This window comes from Lacerta agilis, chromosome 6, assembly GCF_009819535.1.
Source record: "Lacerta agilis isolate rLacAgi1 chromosome 6, rLacAgi1.pri, whole genome shotgun sequence".
NCBI lineage: Eukaryota > Metazoa > Chordata > Lepidosauria > Squamata > Lacertidae > Lacerta > Lacerta agilis.
The window spans coordinates 22,095,467-22,111,752 of NC_046317.1; the positions used below are offsets into that span (position 1 = coordinate 22,095,467).

Here is a 16,286-nt window from a genome sequence, read left to right on the forward strand (position 1 = left end):
AAACTTGCTTCTCAGAAACACCGGCATTGCCAGTGACAAGTAACCTCCTTGGTGTCAAGCCAAAAGCTGCTGGAGACATCTTAGATGAACTTTTATTTCCAGAAAATGAAACAAATGTGAAGTGTTCTTCAAATCAATGGAAAGGAAAGTAAACAATGTCACCCGCTGATAAGAGTTATGTGACATTTCAGCACCTATGAGGCTTCTAGAACGCATAGAATTTGAGGAGCTAAATAGAGATGGAGTTGGAGCAATTTACTTCTCACTCTGTCAGTCTACAGTAAGCCACACATATAACTGAACTCTGCCCAGTTCTTCTGTAGAACCTATTCAACAGGCACAATGCCATACTTTCTCTCTGGATATGGCTTACCTACCACAGAGACTTTTGTGACAGAGTCCTGCCAGTGTTAACTAGCTTTGCATTAGCTCCCTTAGCTTGGTCTCTCAGGCCATATCTTGTCAGTTGTTCCCACCCCACGTGTTGCTCGGTGCCCCAACCTGCAGCTTAGCAAGATTCTGGGGAAGTTTAGGAATGTTTTGAAATGGAAGTTCGTATATTTAAAGGTGGAAGTTTCCAATTCTCCATTAGAAGCCTAACCAGCTTGTTAACTCCATTTTGGAGAGCTACAAATGATACCATCAAACTACTGCTACCACTTTGCCTACTGAAGTTCCTGAGTTGTTAATTAGGGATGGATGAATCCTTCAGTTTCTCCTTTTCCCAATCATAAGCTCAGTTCATCACATTTCTGTATCACTTTGCACTTTCATTTTTTTAAAAAGCCCTCACATTTTAGTGTACATTTCTTCAAATGTCAGAACACAATTAAGTAGGCATTTTTGCAAGCAATTCCCCCCAATGTAATTTATTTTTGGTGTCATTTTCATTAGTATGTAGATTTTTTTTGTGCAGTTTCCCCTAATAGATGCAATTTTGCACACATTTCTGGCTTGAATAATTGCATTGCAAAATTTGAAGAAGTGCAAGTTTTGAAGAGCAGCTGCATTGTGGTTCACACATTGTTTTGGGAATTGCAAATGAACCGGGTTCGCACGAAAATGCAAGCTACACAAATTGAATTCCTGCCCCTTCCCTGGGCTGTTATCCAGCAAAGATGGTTGATCTCAAGACGCTCGAGGACACCTAACTCTGAGCAGAATTGCAGCTTCAGACTAAAAACGTCCTTGTCATTGCAACCTTGAGGTCACAGATGGAACATCCATCTCAATGACCACTCCAACATGTTCTGTACCTGTAAGGAGCAGGTTAGGAGATCAAGACCCAAACACTAAGAGTGGGAACTTCTATTTGCTTATCAACTAGCTTTATATTTTACTGCCATGAATTCTTTTTTCTAATTGACTCTTTTCTTTCCCATCCCCGTCATACTCCTTTTATCCTTGATATAAGACAATTCCAGCCAGCCTTATGCTAAGAGCATGAAATCGCAAGATCATCGCAGTAACTCAGTGTTACAAAGAAGTGCCATTCCTGTTGTGCTGTCCAATTACAAAATAGTAAAGCAGGGATAGTGCACAGCAATGATGTTTTTTCCTATTTGTTTCGGTAAGTTTAGCACAGCAGGAAATGTGGCATTCTCCCTAGATAATGTGTCAAAACCGCAGTTAGAATTTAAGTGCAAATGGAAGTTATCTTAAAGGCTTCATATGTAGGCTAATAACCTCGGTTGCTTAAATGAGATAATTATACCTTACATAATATATTTTACTTCAAGGATTTGGTATCTTCATTTTAATAAAATAATAATTTGCTCTTGGAGGGGCGAGTGCAAATAGCCCTTTCATGTGAAGTCCCTGTAACACTAACATGCCAGTATATGCTCAGAATTATTATTTTATATAGTTTCAAAATTGTGGGACCATTCCCCCCAGCACCTTCAAGATATTTTTAGTGAAAACAGGCTTCAACTTTGACTCAAATGATTGAATGCGTAGGTGCTGAAAATCCATCAGCTTGACAGCATTTGCTGTCAATATTTAGAAACGCCACTACAAAGTTAACCATGGAAGACATTAATGGTCTATCTGTGCCCAGGAAGGCCATGTGCAATCAGATTGCACCAAAAGGAACAAACTCCATCCAAATATCATGCCAAGAATGCTCACATTACATATTCAAAATAAATTACTGAAATCAAACACGGAGATTTTGCATAATGCTGCCCTATTTGCATAACTTTATCCTCCAATCAATCTCAAAAAAATTTAAAATTATATGGCAAGCATTATATCCTACCTTTCAGCTACAAAAAAAGAAAAATGGTCAAGGCAGCTAATAACAGTTAAAATAATAAAAAGAGCAGGTGACAATTCCCTAACAAACACTATTTAATCAATGGGAAGGCTCATTTGAAAGAAAGCAGTCCATCAGATGAGCTTTGAAACCCTAAACAGTTCGGAGCCAGAATATCACCAGCACTTTGAACTGGGTGCTACTGCAGATGTTTCAACAACAAAGCCACAGCTAGCATATTCTGGACCAGTTGCAGTTTCTGGGCACTCAACACAGGCAGCCCCACACAGAGCACACAGCAGTAGTCCAGAGATGATATAATCAAGGGTTGTATCACCATGGCCACTTCTGTATTTTCCAAGAAAGGATCAATGGGTAATTAATGGGCACTGTGATTCTTCAAGAAGAGAAGCATTAATGAAACGGCACAAAAACAACAATTTTTAGCATATTGTAGATATGATCTATATTTGTTTGAACACTCTTCAATGTTCCATGCATCTGATAAGGACACAAAAGCCATATTACAGACAATTTTGTTGCACATAGTACCACAAGTGGAAGAGCTCAGGTTATCTGAAGCTTACTAGACCTGGCCACGATACTAACCAATTTTCTTGAGAATCAGTTTTCTGCTCACTCAAATTGTCTTGAGGATGCAAAACAGCCATGTTGGCTACCCGTAGTATAACACAACACAGACGTTATTTACATTTGGGTAGTTCCCATCATCATTGACCAATAGTAATGTTGGCTAGAGTGGATGGGATCTGGAGTCCAACAGCATCTAGAGAGTCACAAATTCCCCATCCCTAATCTAATAGACACCCATAACAATTCTACCGAAACATGTTAGGTTATCAACTATTTGAATAAATATTTCTATCTTAAATGTCATTGCTAGTATGGAACCTGAGCTCTTGGAAAATAAATTATTTTTGTATGAAAGCAGTGTACCTAAACACACACACTAAACCTTTTAAAAGAACTAATTATTATTTTTTAAATCATATATTTGTCAATATACAGCAGTGCTTGCATTTTTCCACATAACTTGGCACTTCTTGTCAGTCTTGCTCAGGAGAATCTGTACAGGATAAGTTGTTTTCTGGGAGGGGCTAAAATGCGGAATTAAGAGATTAATTTTGAGTACCTGACTTTTTAAAAAATTGCACTTTGCTAATCCTAACAAAATTAAAATGTTGATTTCAATAAAGGTTTCTTTAGCACAGAACATTTCTTATAAACAATCTGTTTTAGTTTTTCTCAAGTAGCCAAAAGTCAAGGAAACAGAATTTTAATGGCATGGTGTTGACAAAGAGTGAACTACTTCACTTATCTTAGAACACAATAGGAAATATAGTTTACATTCTTAAATCACAGAAAAATTACTCTGAAGTTACATGCCTAAGATTTAATAAATATAGTGAAGTGCTTTCAACAATCTGTGAGCAAAAACATTCTTAAATAAAATAAAGTAAGTAAGTAACATTAGGACTGGTAGCAGTATGTGCTCCATCTGTGCTAGAGAATTTATGTAGGCATTGTTGTGGAGCCAAGTGCCAGTGCCCAGGTGCAAGGGGGCTACATAAAGCCGTAAGACACCCAGGAGAGGGGTGATGTAATCAGCAGTGGCTGAAAGAGTGGAGCAGTGTTGGGACAGCACTGGTTACCTGGCTTCCTAACATAGAAGTCACTTCCAGTAACCAAGAGGGAGAGGGACAAGGCACCAGAGAGGTATATGCAATAGAGATGCAGCGGTGGGGCTAATTTGACATTCCCACTGCTGTGTTCCCACTGCACTGGCTTCCCTGCCATCTAATTTCTCACGCTCTTGGTTTGGAAGAGAAATGAAAAGGCAAAATTCCCTATACGCCATCGGAGGTGGTGGGGAATCATTAATGTATTTTGTGGGTTGAGGACTATTGTACATGATGAACAACTCAACAAGCCATCCTTGGCATGGGCCACTTCACACTAAAGATGTGCTTTTTCATAACTGATTTCTAGCAATGGGGGAGCGGGCAATAAAACGTAACTACAGTCCCAGCCACTCTACTGCGCACTGGCAAAGTTGGAGCTTTAGGGCAAGGATGGAGATGCTGTAGCCCACCAGATGTTGTTGGACCACAACTGCTACCATCCTTCATCATTGGTCATGTTTCCAGAGGTGATGGGAAGTGGAGTCCAGTAACAACTGGAAGTTCATAGGTTCCCCATTCCTGCTTAACGGGTTATTGTTCCTTTAATTAAAAGCTTCCTCCCTGCAGATTGTCCCCTTTTTATTGCTTCTTCTTCACCAGAACTGGGGGATTAGTGGTGACTTCCTCATAGCTAACCATCTTCTATTCCATGCAGTGGGGAAGGGGAGGTGTTAATGAATGACTTCTTTTAATCAAGTTTTTTTTCTTTAACAGAAACAAAACCATCTACTAGATCCCTTCACAACCCCAACTCATTTGCACGGGGAACAATAGATGGCTAATTCAAGGCAGTTCATCACTAATTCTCTTAACTGTTCTGAACTTCAATAAAATAGAAGTCACAGAACCTGGAAGTAGGAATCTACTGATTTATATTGCTGGGGACCTTGATTGAATAGGACGAACTTATGAGTGAAAATTACAGAAGGAATTTGGCCAAGGGGAAAGTTAGCATTTGATGATGCAGCACTGTAGCATCTAAAACTACCATTTTTAATTCCCACTTCCAACTGATAATGGAAAGAAAATGGCATTGCAGCACTAAAGCTTCCTAATGGGGAAGCAACCTCTGATGTGATTAAAAAGTCATTGCAAGTGGACTTGAGCCCCTAAGAAAAAGCTTGCCAATCAGTTCTAATATACAAATATATATATATATATATTTCTAAATAGAAAAATTAAAGGGGGAAAACACACAACTGGTGATCTGACATTCCATCCGTATTTTGAGAGAAATCCATTCAGCATGCTAAGGATTTGCAAGCAACAAAGTAAGACTTTTTTACAGGCCTTCCAAAATTTGGCATTTCATCCACCTCAGACTATGCCTTGAATTTCATTACTAATTACAACAATATCAATGGTGGCAATTATAATGACATCACTGGACAACAAGCAGGCTGCTTTTGCTTGCAGTGCAAAATAGCAGCCCTGCGAGTGACATAAAGCATTGCGGCACTATATAAAGCAACTTGATTAGCAGGTGTAACGTGCAATTAAACTTTACGGGCTCACACACACACCAAAAAAAAGCCTAAGTGTTATAAATATATTTCTTAACATAATGGAGATTTACCTCCTCTTGTGTTTTGTTTTGAAGAGTCCAGTACAATATAAGCAGCTTAGGTGTGCTTGTTCGTTTGGAACAAAACAAGTCTGTTAAAAGAAATGTCTGCAAGTTGAGACACTTTTCAGTAGGCATTTCCACAGAATTCAATAGAAGTTTATAACTGCCAGTTCTGACCATGTATAATACGTAACCTTAGGTCAGTTAAAATTAAAGAATTTTGGTTTATTTGAGACAGGTGATTGAAGGAATGTTCAAGGGAAATCACAATCTCTCCACACTCCCATATTCCCCCTTCACTACACTATTCTCTAAGGGGGAAGGCTTGCTCTCCGATTTATCTCTGCAGCTCACACAGTAAATTAAAATTCCCAACTGGAAAAAAACGAGAAATTACAGATGAAATCTTGGACAATATAAAGTACAGAACCACCTAAGCCTGTACAATCTTATAAGCCCATATGAAGTTGAGAAAACAACTCAACATAAACATTCTGTGTCAACGGTGGCATAAAGGAGACTACTTCATCAAATATCAATCTTGCAATCAAGCTCAAAACAAGACTTTTATGGGCTTCCTGATTTATACTTTAAATATATTTAAGGCAGTGCAATCACTTTTTCTAAAGCCCTGGAGATAACCGCCATTGTGGAATACTGTGACAAGATATTCCCTTTGAGTTATTCTGCAACTAGAAACCATATGGCTCTCTATTTCAAAGCTACACTGATCGTTTGGGGAGTGTTTGCAAAATCAGATCAAAAACAAAACAAAACACATGAGCACACTGAGGCAATATGTTATTGGACTACAACTCTGATCCTACCTGGCCATAGACTAAACTGGCTGGGGGGCGGGGGGGGAGGGGAGAGATTAGTAGTCCAACGCCATCTGGGGAAATTAGGTTGAAGAACATTGCTATAGCATGTGTGTGCTATAACCAGCAACTAAAACATCAGATAAAGCCAGATCTAAAATCTATTGCTGCTATATTAGCAATCAAAGTAAACATTTTAACACTTCAAGACTGCAGCTGTCTCTATGGCACCCTGTCTACTTTCCCATCTATACAAAACCGGTGGTGTTGATGGCTATCCACCTCCAGTCCACAGAGCAGCTCTGGTTTAAGAGAAGAAATTCTGTGCATACCAGAATTTTGGCACTTCTCATTTTTTTCCCCTTCTCCTCCTTAAAAAGCAGTTGCACAAACTTTTGTCTTTTAACATTAGGCTCATCACATGCACGTTGACTAGATATGGTAACTGCTTAGCTTCTGTAACAGTTTATTCCAGGGTGAAGAAACCTGCTTTAGGATGCACCATGAGGGAGTGATAAGACGAAAGTAGGAACTGATACCTGAATGGTAAAGTGATACTTGAAAGCTGGGATAGGGGGGAAGACTGGGTTCCACTTCACACTTCAAAATGTAACAAGCAATTTAAGTGATCTGTAGATACAGCTACTAGAAGCAGCTTCAGTGGCCATGACAGCTGAAAAACACAGAGATGGTGGCTATACCCAGACATAACAAGTCATGGCCCAGTTCGCAAGTAATGCTAAGCTAAATAATGCCCTAGCTTTAATGCATTAAATTATGGCATCTTTCCAAATTCTCCCACTGCTGGGCTAAGTTTGGCTTAGTGGTACATTCAAAACCAAGCTCAAGGTTTGTCTCCCCTGAAAAACTGGGAGTGGTAAGACAAAAACAAGCCTTGGCTACAACTTATGGTTTGTCTGGAATGAGACAAACCACAAGCCCAGGTTCAGATGTACCACTAGAGTCAAATTATGGCCTAGCTTCAGGTAGCATGGTAGCAGGACCACTGGGAGAGGAACAAAGTGGATGAGGTTTCTGCTATGAATACCCACATGCTCACATAGGCATGGTTTGGCTTAGCGTTATGTACAATCTGGACCCGTGTTTTAGGAGAAGTGAAGTGGGGAAGAGGATAAGCCTGCAGAGGCAGAGAAAGAATTATGAGCGGAGGCGTGTCATAATTCTGCTATCCTTTGGATACGCTGGAAAATTCACCAGACCAAACCTGCTGTAACCTGGAATCTGTGCAATGAAGCAATTTGAGTGCTGAATAGGACACAACTGTGAACAACCTGAGGAAACTACATCAACCAAAAGCAAGTCTATGGTGAGAGACCTGGGAGATGTCAAGAGGGTTCCAGGAACTCACCTCTACATTGTGAGATTCTGGAGTTGATCTATGAGTTTATCTAAGCCCTGGGGGAGAACCAGAATACTGATTGTGGAGTCCTGCATGAGAGCCAGGAGGCTAAGATGTGTAATAACTACTAATTATTTTATGTATTTTGTAAAATCAGTTGCTGCTGTTGTTTGAGCTTTCTGTCCAATGTCTAGAGACATTTCCTACATATTCAGCTATATAGAAATGGTCTAAGGAACTAAATAAATGTGTTGCACTCTCCATGTTAGTGGAAACCATCAGAGCACACAAAATGGAGGGGAAAAAATCTTGGATGTGTGTATCAGCTTTCCATTCACAAAATAGTTTCAGCGGCCTTAGTATTTGTACTGGTGTATTTGCCAGACATCCATGCAATGCTGTCTTAAGATTCCCATCACCTTTCAAATGTCCCATCCCATGTCCTGGGACCTGAGTGAATAAGCAGAGCTGTACGAACTCCTGCGATCATAAAAGTGGAAAAGCAAGAAAAGCACTTTCTCTCTTTGAAAGGAGGAGGTCATTCATTTTAACATACAGTAGTATAATCCCATTAAAGTCTAATAGAAAAGAAATTACATGGGCTGCTATATCCTGAAAATTAAATACAAATTAGGAGCAAAAGGGGAAAAAAAAACATAAGAAAGAAAGAAATCGCTGTACAATTTCCTTAATACTTGCACAATTCGGATGAACAATCTTCATTCATTCACACAGTTTAGTATAAATATAAAACAAGGCACCCCCTTAAGCATTTTCAGTAACAAATTAAACATTTGCGTTTTTTAGTGTGCAGAGAGGCTTAGCATTCGCGCAGCTTCAAAACCAAAGTACAGCCTCAAGGGAAGCCTCTCCGCTGACAAATTAATACCTTAGAGAATAGAGCTGAATGGTGGCAATGAACTCATTTGTTCCCCCAATAATGAAGAATGACTCTTTCTTTACCACATCTGTGACTGTTGCTATGGTGACCCAGACTTACCTCATTGCTTCTCGAAGTGCTCCTCGCTCACCAAGAGTCGTGTGCTTGATGTCATCAAAATTATTTTCCAGCTTCTCACAGTTCTGTAACAACAATAATAAAAAAACCAGGAGAATCCACATTAAAAAAGCGGAATTTCCAAGTTGGGTGAAGCCCTCATTCTAGTTAAGATAAATTGCCCACATTCACTCTCAGTGCAAACATAGCTGATTATATTGATTACATATTCACACAAATTACTCATTTTTTTGCTTTTAATTGCATAGGAGTAATTAAAAATGACACTGTGAACTCAGCAACAAAGTACGCATGAAGCTTATGATATGGTTGCCATGGCAATTCTCTTATCAACATTCCATAATGTGAGAGATAAAATTTCCTCCTATCCGTTTTGTTCCCGCAACCCAAGCAAGAAGAACAAATGTGTATTATCTTTTTTGCGTGTGTCATTTTCCAACGAAAGAGTTGCCATCAGATAGACCCAATAAAGTTGCATATGTTTATTGTGTGGAAAGGAAATGCCTTGAATATAAAGATAACGAATCATGTTTTGTACTGATTCAGCGAGAGCAAGTGTCGAAGGAAGACCGAAAACTCTAAATTCCATAAGTTCTTACAGAGCGCCTGATTTGTTGAAACTGCCATCGACTAACTTTATTTCATTTAAACATACAGACACACACACTTGAAAGCAAGATGCAATAAATTCAATATCAGAAAGCTCTGTAAGCCCCCGTCTGCACAGTACCACTAAAGCAGTACCACACCAGTTTAAACAAGGCTTCCCCCAAAGAATCCCAGGAGCTGTAGTTTGTCAAGGGTGCTGAGACATGTTAGGAGACACCCATTCCCCTCACAGAGCTGCAATTCCCAAAATTCCCTGGAAAGAGGAATTGATTATTAAACCACTCTGAGAACTGGAACTCCGTGAGAGGAATAAGGGTCTCCTTTGGCGATGAGATCCTAGAGTTACAGAGCAACACTGCTCCCCGTCCCAAAACATAATCAGACTCTCAGGTATGAGCAGAAAATCAATGTTTAATTATTTCAGGTACATTGTAGAATTATTGCAGGAACTGAGAATGGCTATAACCACTGCATAAACAAGCAAACATGATCTCCCCTAATCAGGATATGTATGTATGATATATTTGCAATACGGATCTTCATAATAATCCCCAGAAAATTTCCAATCTCCTCCCTTCAGTGTTAAAACTGTGGCATTTTATATCATATCATATCGTATCATATGATATCTACACACACACACACACACACACACATATATATATATATATATATATATATATATATATATATATATATATATATACACTCTGTGTGTGTTTGTGTAGATATCATATGATACGATACACACACACACACACACACAGAGAGAGAGAGAGAGAGAGAGAGAGATAGATGATAAATTTGTATGCTTTGCAGCCCTATAAAGTTTTGTTTTGTTCAGTCGTTCAGTCGTGTCCGACTCTTCGTGACCCCATGGACCAGAGCACGCCAGGCACGCCTATCCTTCACTGCCTCCCGCAGTTTGGCCAAACTCATGTTAGTAGCTTCGAGAACACTGTCCAACCATCTCATCCTCTGTCGTCCCCTTCTCCTTGTGCCCTCCATCTTTCCCAACATCAGGGTCTTTTCTAGGGAGTCTTCTCTTCTCATGAGGTGGCCAAAGTACTGGAGCCTCAACTTCAGGATCTGTCCTTCTAGTGAGTACTCAGGGCTGATTTCTTTGAGAATGGATAGGTTTGATCTTCTTGCAGTCCATGGGACTCTCAAGAGTCTCCTCCAGCACCATAATTCAAAAGCATCAATTCTTCGGCGATCAGCCTTCTTTATGGTCCAGCTCTCACTTCCATACATTACTACTGGGAAAACCATAGCTTTAACTATACGGACCTTTGTCGGCAAGGTGATGTCTTTGCTTTTTAAGATGTTGTCTAGGTTTGTCATTGCTTTTCTCCCAAGAAGCAGGCGTCTTCTAATTTCGTGACTGCTGTCACCATCTGCAGTGATCATGGAACCCAAGAAAGTGAAATCTCTCACTGCCTCCATTTCTTCCCCTTCTATTTGCCAGGAGGTGATGGGACCAGTGGCCATGATCTTAGTTTTTTTGATGTTGAGCTTCAGACCATATTTAGCGCTCTCCTCTTTCACCCTCATTAAAAGGTTCTTTAATTCCTCCTCACTTTCTGCCATCAGGGTAGTATCATCAGCATATCTGAGGTTGTTGATATTTTTTCCGGCAATCTTAATTCCGGTTTGGGATTCATCCAGTCCAGCCTTTCGCATGATGAATTCTGCATATAAGTTAAATAAGCAGGGAGACAATATACAGCCTTGTCGTACTCCTTTCCCAATTTTGAACCAATCAGTTGTTCCATATCCAGTTCTAACTGTAGCTTCTTGTCCCACATAAAGATTTATCAGGAGACAAATGAGGTGATCCGGCACTCCCATTTCTTTAAGAACTTGCCATAGTTTGCTGTGGTCGACACAGTCAAATGCTTTTGCGTAGTCAATGAAGCAGAAGTAGATGTTTTTCTGGAACTCTCTAGCTTTCTCCATAATCCAGCGCATGTTTGCAATTTGGTCTCTGGTTCCTCTGCCCCTTCGAAATCCAGCTTGCACTTCTGGGAGTTCTCGGTCCACATACTGCTTAAGCCTGCCTTGTAGAATTTTAAGCATAACCTTGCTAGCGTGTGAAATGAGTGCAATTGTGCGGTGGTTGGAGCATTCTTTGGCACTGCCCTTCTTTGGGATTGGGATGTAGACTGATCTTCTCCAATCCTCTGGCCACTGCTGAGTTTTCCAAATTTGCTGGCATATTGAGTGTAGCACCTTAACAGCATCATCTTTTAAAATTTTAAATAGTTCAGCTGGAATATCATCACTTCCACTGGCCTTGTTGTTAGCGAGGCTTTCTAAGGCCCATTTGACTTCACTCTCCAGGATGTCTGGCTCAAGGTCAGCAACCACATTACCTGGGGTGTATGAGACCTCCATATCTTTCTGGTATAATTCCTCTGTGTATTCTTGCCACCTCTTCTTGATGTCTTCTGCTTCTGTTAGGTCCTTTCCACTTTTGTCCTTGATTGTGGTAATCTTTGTACGAAATGTTCCTTTCATATCTCCAATTTTCTTGAATAAATCTCTGGTTTTTCCCATTCTGTTATTTTCCTCTATTTCTTTGCATTGCTCGTTTAGAAAGGCCCTCTTGTCTCTCCTTGCTATTCTTTGGAAATCTGCATTCAATTTCCTGTATCTTTCACGATCTCCCTCGCATTTTGCTTGCCTTCTCTCCCCCGCTATTTGTAAGGCCTCATTGGACAGCCACTTTGCTTTCTTGCATTTCTTTTTCATTGGGATGGTTTTCGTTGCTGTCTCCTGTATAATGTTACGAGCCTCCATCCACAGTTCTTCAGGCACTCTATCCACCAAATCTAAATCCTTAAACCTGTTCTTCACTTCAACTGTGTATTCATAAGGAATTTGATTTAGATTGTATCTTACTGGCCCAGTGGTTTTTCCTACTTTCTTCAGTTTAAGCTGGAATTTTGCTATAAGAAGCTGATGATCTGAGCCACAGTCAGCTCCAGGTCTTGTTTTTGCTGAGTGTATAGAGCTTCTCCATCTTTGGCTGCAGAGAATATAATCAATCTGATTTCGATGTTGCCCATCTGGTGATGTCCATGTGTAGAGTCGTCTCTTGTGTTGTTGGAAAAGAGTGTTTGTGATGACCAGCTTGTTCTCTTGACAGAACTCTATTAGCCTTTGCCCTGCTTCATTTTGAACTCCAAGGCCAAACTTGCCAGTTGTTCCTTTTATCTCTTGACTCCCTACTTTAGCATTCCAATCCCCTATAATGAGAAGAACATCCTTCTTTGGTGTCATTTCTATAAGGTGTTGTAAGTCTTCATAGAATTGATCAATTTCAGTTTCTTCAGCACTGGTAGTTGGTGCATAAACTTGTATTACTGTGATGTTAAAAGGTCTGCCTTGGATTCGTATCGAGATCATTCTATCATTTTTGAAATTGCATCCCAGTACAGCTTTCGCCACTCTTTTGTTGACTATGAGGGCCACTCCATTTCTTTTACGGGATTCCTGCCCACAGTAGTAGATATGATAGTCATCCGAACTGAATTCGCCCATTCCTGTCCATTTTAGTTCACTGATGCCTAGGATGTCAATGTTTATTCTTGCCATCTCATTTTTTACCACATCCAGCTTTCCAAGGTTCATGGTTCTTACATTCCAGGTTCCTATGCAATACTTTTCTTTACAGCATTGGACTTTCCTTTCGCTTCTATAAAGTTTACATAAGTGTAAACTATGAGTGACATCTAAAATGATTCTTGAAATGAATAGGTGACATCCTAGACATGTAAAGGAAAAGTAAACTACTGCATGGATTGCAAGTTTCAACAATGCCTCATTCTCAAGACGGCTTCTTCGGATGGCAGCAACATGCAGAGAAAAGTCATTTGGAAGGTTCGGAGTTAGACACGTCACAGTTCTAAGGCGCTTGGAAATCCTTCCTGTGCATAGCTGTCAACCTTCCCTTTTTTGCGGGAAATTCTTTCCTGCAAAAAGAGGGAAGGTTGACGGCTATGTTCCTGTGCCCACCATTCATGACCCCCCGTCAAACTTAGGAGCCTGATTGCACTCAACGGATTCAGTGTGAAAGAAACATTTACCCCTATGGGATCGGGACAGTCTGCATGGTTTTTTCAGGCAGCAAAACTGAACAGGCCATCCCTGTCAGCTCCTCACCAACTTAATGAGTTGAGGTTTTATGCTGCAAAATAGCAAAATCTTTGAAGATGGGGTGGCACCTTAAGTCCAGCAACCTTATTATTCCTATCCTGTTTTTTTCCTGATGGAAGGCAATGAGAGCACCTTACAAAATAAAGAACATCTAAGCAGAAGCACATCAATAATAATCTGAGCTAGAAAACCAAGCACTGAAATAGCCCAGATTGTTAAAACAGAAAACCAAACAAAAAACCAATGCAGCTTGTTAAAGCAGTCAACAGTAATCTCAAAGCTAGGAGCCACAATTATATTTTCAAAGCAAATTAAAACAAAAGGGTCTTTGCAAGCCTGGACCTAACATTTAGTTAATTTGGAGTATCATGGAAGGGCTGAAAATTGCTCCATGGTTTATTATCTTTGTATTCTTACAGCCAAGAAGGCAGAGAGAGACACGTGATATTGTGTCCCATTTTTTTGCAAAAATAGTTTGGCCAGCTGTGGGCACTATACATCTTCACTTCAGCAGAGAAAAGGGTGCCATTTATTCCTCTATCACAGGCAGCAAAATTTCTCAGGTGAACTCTCACCTTCAGTAATCATCTACAACCAACCAACAAAGGAGTGATGTGGCAGGTTTCAACTGTCAATGAGTTCCACAGCCTCCATGCTGCCCCTTGAAAATATCCTGTCTGAAAAAAGGTGCTGCTATTTACATTTTGGAAATACAGAAGTTTATTTAAACTTATTGATTAAAAAACAACAACAACAACAGAAGATCTGAAATTGGTTGATGTCTCTGAAACATTTCTCCACAAATGCTGGTACAGCAACCCTAAAACATCCATAAGGCTTCTTCCCATTTCTGCTCCTTTACTTGCATTTTATTATTCTTTATAATATTTAGATGCATGGTCCAATCTGTGTGTTAAATGTGTTCTGCCTAGAAGAGGATGGTACACACGTATTTACATAATGTCGCCCACTCTGCCAATCTTGCAGCCATTTCCTAATGATGCCCTGTCTTCGGCTATTGTGAAATTATGACAGATAGCTCGGTTCTTTAAAAGACAAACATGAATGAAAAATAATTACCCAAGCTCCTTTATATCACTTTATTAAAAAAGGCCTTATCAACTTGCCCAGCTAACGTCAAAATTAGCTGTTATAACTTTTGAGATAATGCTACAGACATTTTAATATACACTATTAAACATCATGCTACTCTACTGACACTGCTAAGACATAATTACCAAATCAGCAAAGGATATTTGAAGCAAGGCTGTGTTAGGAGTTCTTTTCTTTCATCTCTTTTTCAAGGAATCTGCAAGGCCACTTAAAAAAAATAAATCACACATTAGTTCTGTCCTCTGTTTAGTCTCATGTGTTTTCTGTTCCTCATCAGCAATATATTATTCACCATTGTAAAGGCTGCAGGAAGACTACCCATCTGCCTTTACTCTTTGCAACCAGAAGATAGATTTGGTTCCATTTGACAACATTTAGTGTTCTTTATATTGGTGAACAACTATGGGTGCATATGTGCACAAAGTAATAATATAAAATGCAAAAAAGCAGGCTGCTGCATTATTGAATTCTCAAACATACTGGAGGAAAAAAAATCTTCCTGAGAGAGTTAACGCAAGAAGCAGTTTTCAAAACTAGGTAGTGACAAGTTATTCCAAGGACTATTTTGTAAAGAATAACACCAACAAAAAAACTCTCTGCAGTCTTCTACCCTAAGGCATTATAGCACCAATGGTAAAAAGAAGCAGGAGGAGACATCTCTAAATCAAACTAAACTGCTCAGTCTGAAATTGTTTCATTGGGGCAAAAAGTTGCAAAAGACTGGTGACATTTAAAGCAACTGCAACAGCCATGAACACCAGAGTCATTTCAGAAGGTTGCAAATCTGACAGCACGTATAATTGAGGGAGGGATAAACATGGCCTGACTACATCCTTCTCTATGGATCAAAAAAAGAGAGCATCCTACATGTCGTCACAGCTGTCCCCATAATTTACTTTTGTGGACCACCACCGTTCAAATGCATTCATTTGAGGTAAAAACGCCGTAATGCACAGGAAAGGTCTATTCCACTCTTCTGGTTTCCTGCTCCACAAACCTTCTTCTTATGTAGCTCCATCCAGTTCCAACGTGTACAGCGGTAAACAGGGAGGATATTTACAAACACACACTGCCCAAGCTGCACTATCCTTACTCATTTAAAACTGAAAATTTCTAAACTTGAACAGGAACTAGAATGTGCAGGTGTCAGAAGGGACTGGGGCAGGTGCAATTTCGGTTCTCCACTGTGTGTACATAACTCTGCATGTACTAGATTCAGTTAGGTAGCCGTGTTGGTCTGACGTAGTCAAAATAAATTGTCCTGTAGCACCCGCATGTACTGTATATAGGATTCTGATAATGTACACAGCTGGCCAAGTCCTCTCCTCTCCAGAGTTTTTCCCAAGCAAACTGAGACTGTGCCTGTGTGAAGCTAACTTCTCCTCTGCCTCTTCATGCCGCTCCTGGTTCTGGGAGACTAGGGAGAGGGGCGTTTGTCACAGCAGGATGGGGAGACACCTGTGCTTCTTCACCAGCTGGACTCATCTCTGCCTCTTGGCCCCCCTCCTCTCCTGCTTCAGCCTCTGCCTCTGATTCTGGACTTCTCTCTGCCACAGATTCCTCCTGCTCACTAAGCTGTTACCTCTTCAGCTTCCGACACCTCCTCCCAGTCTTCTCCCTCTGACCACTCAACATTGTCCCACCACCAATCCCCACGCTCTCAGCCTTCTTCCCTTGGGG

General features: G+C 40.2%; 1 protein-coding gene across 2 annotated transcripts in view; it reads right to left on the bottom strand.

The window, feature by feature from the left end:
• The window catches only part of DPYD (dihydropyrimidine dehydrogenase), a 495,134-nt gene that overhangs the window by 416,373 nt on the left and 62,475 nt on the right, over positions 1-16,286 (bottom strand). For both annotated transcript variants that reach the window (XM_033151582.1, XM_033151583.1), the window contains exon 3: positions 8,706-8,788. In XM_033151582.1, the coding sequence (XP_033007473.1) occupies positions 8,706-8,788 (83 nt within the window). The remainder of the gene's footprint in view (positions 1-8,705; positions 8,789-16,286) is intronic.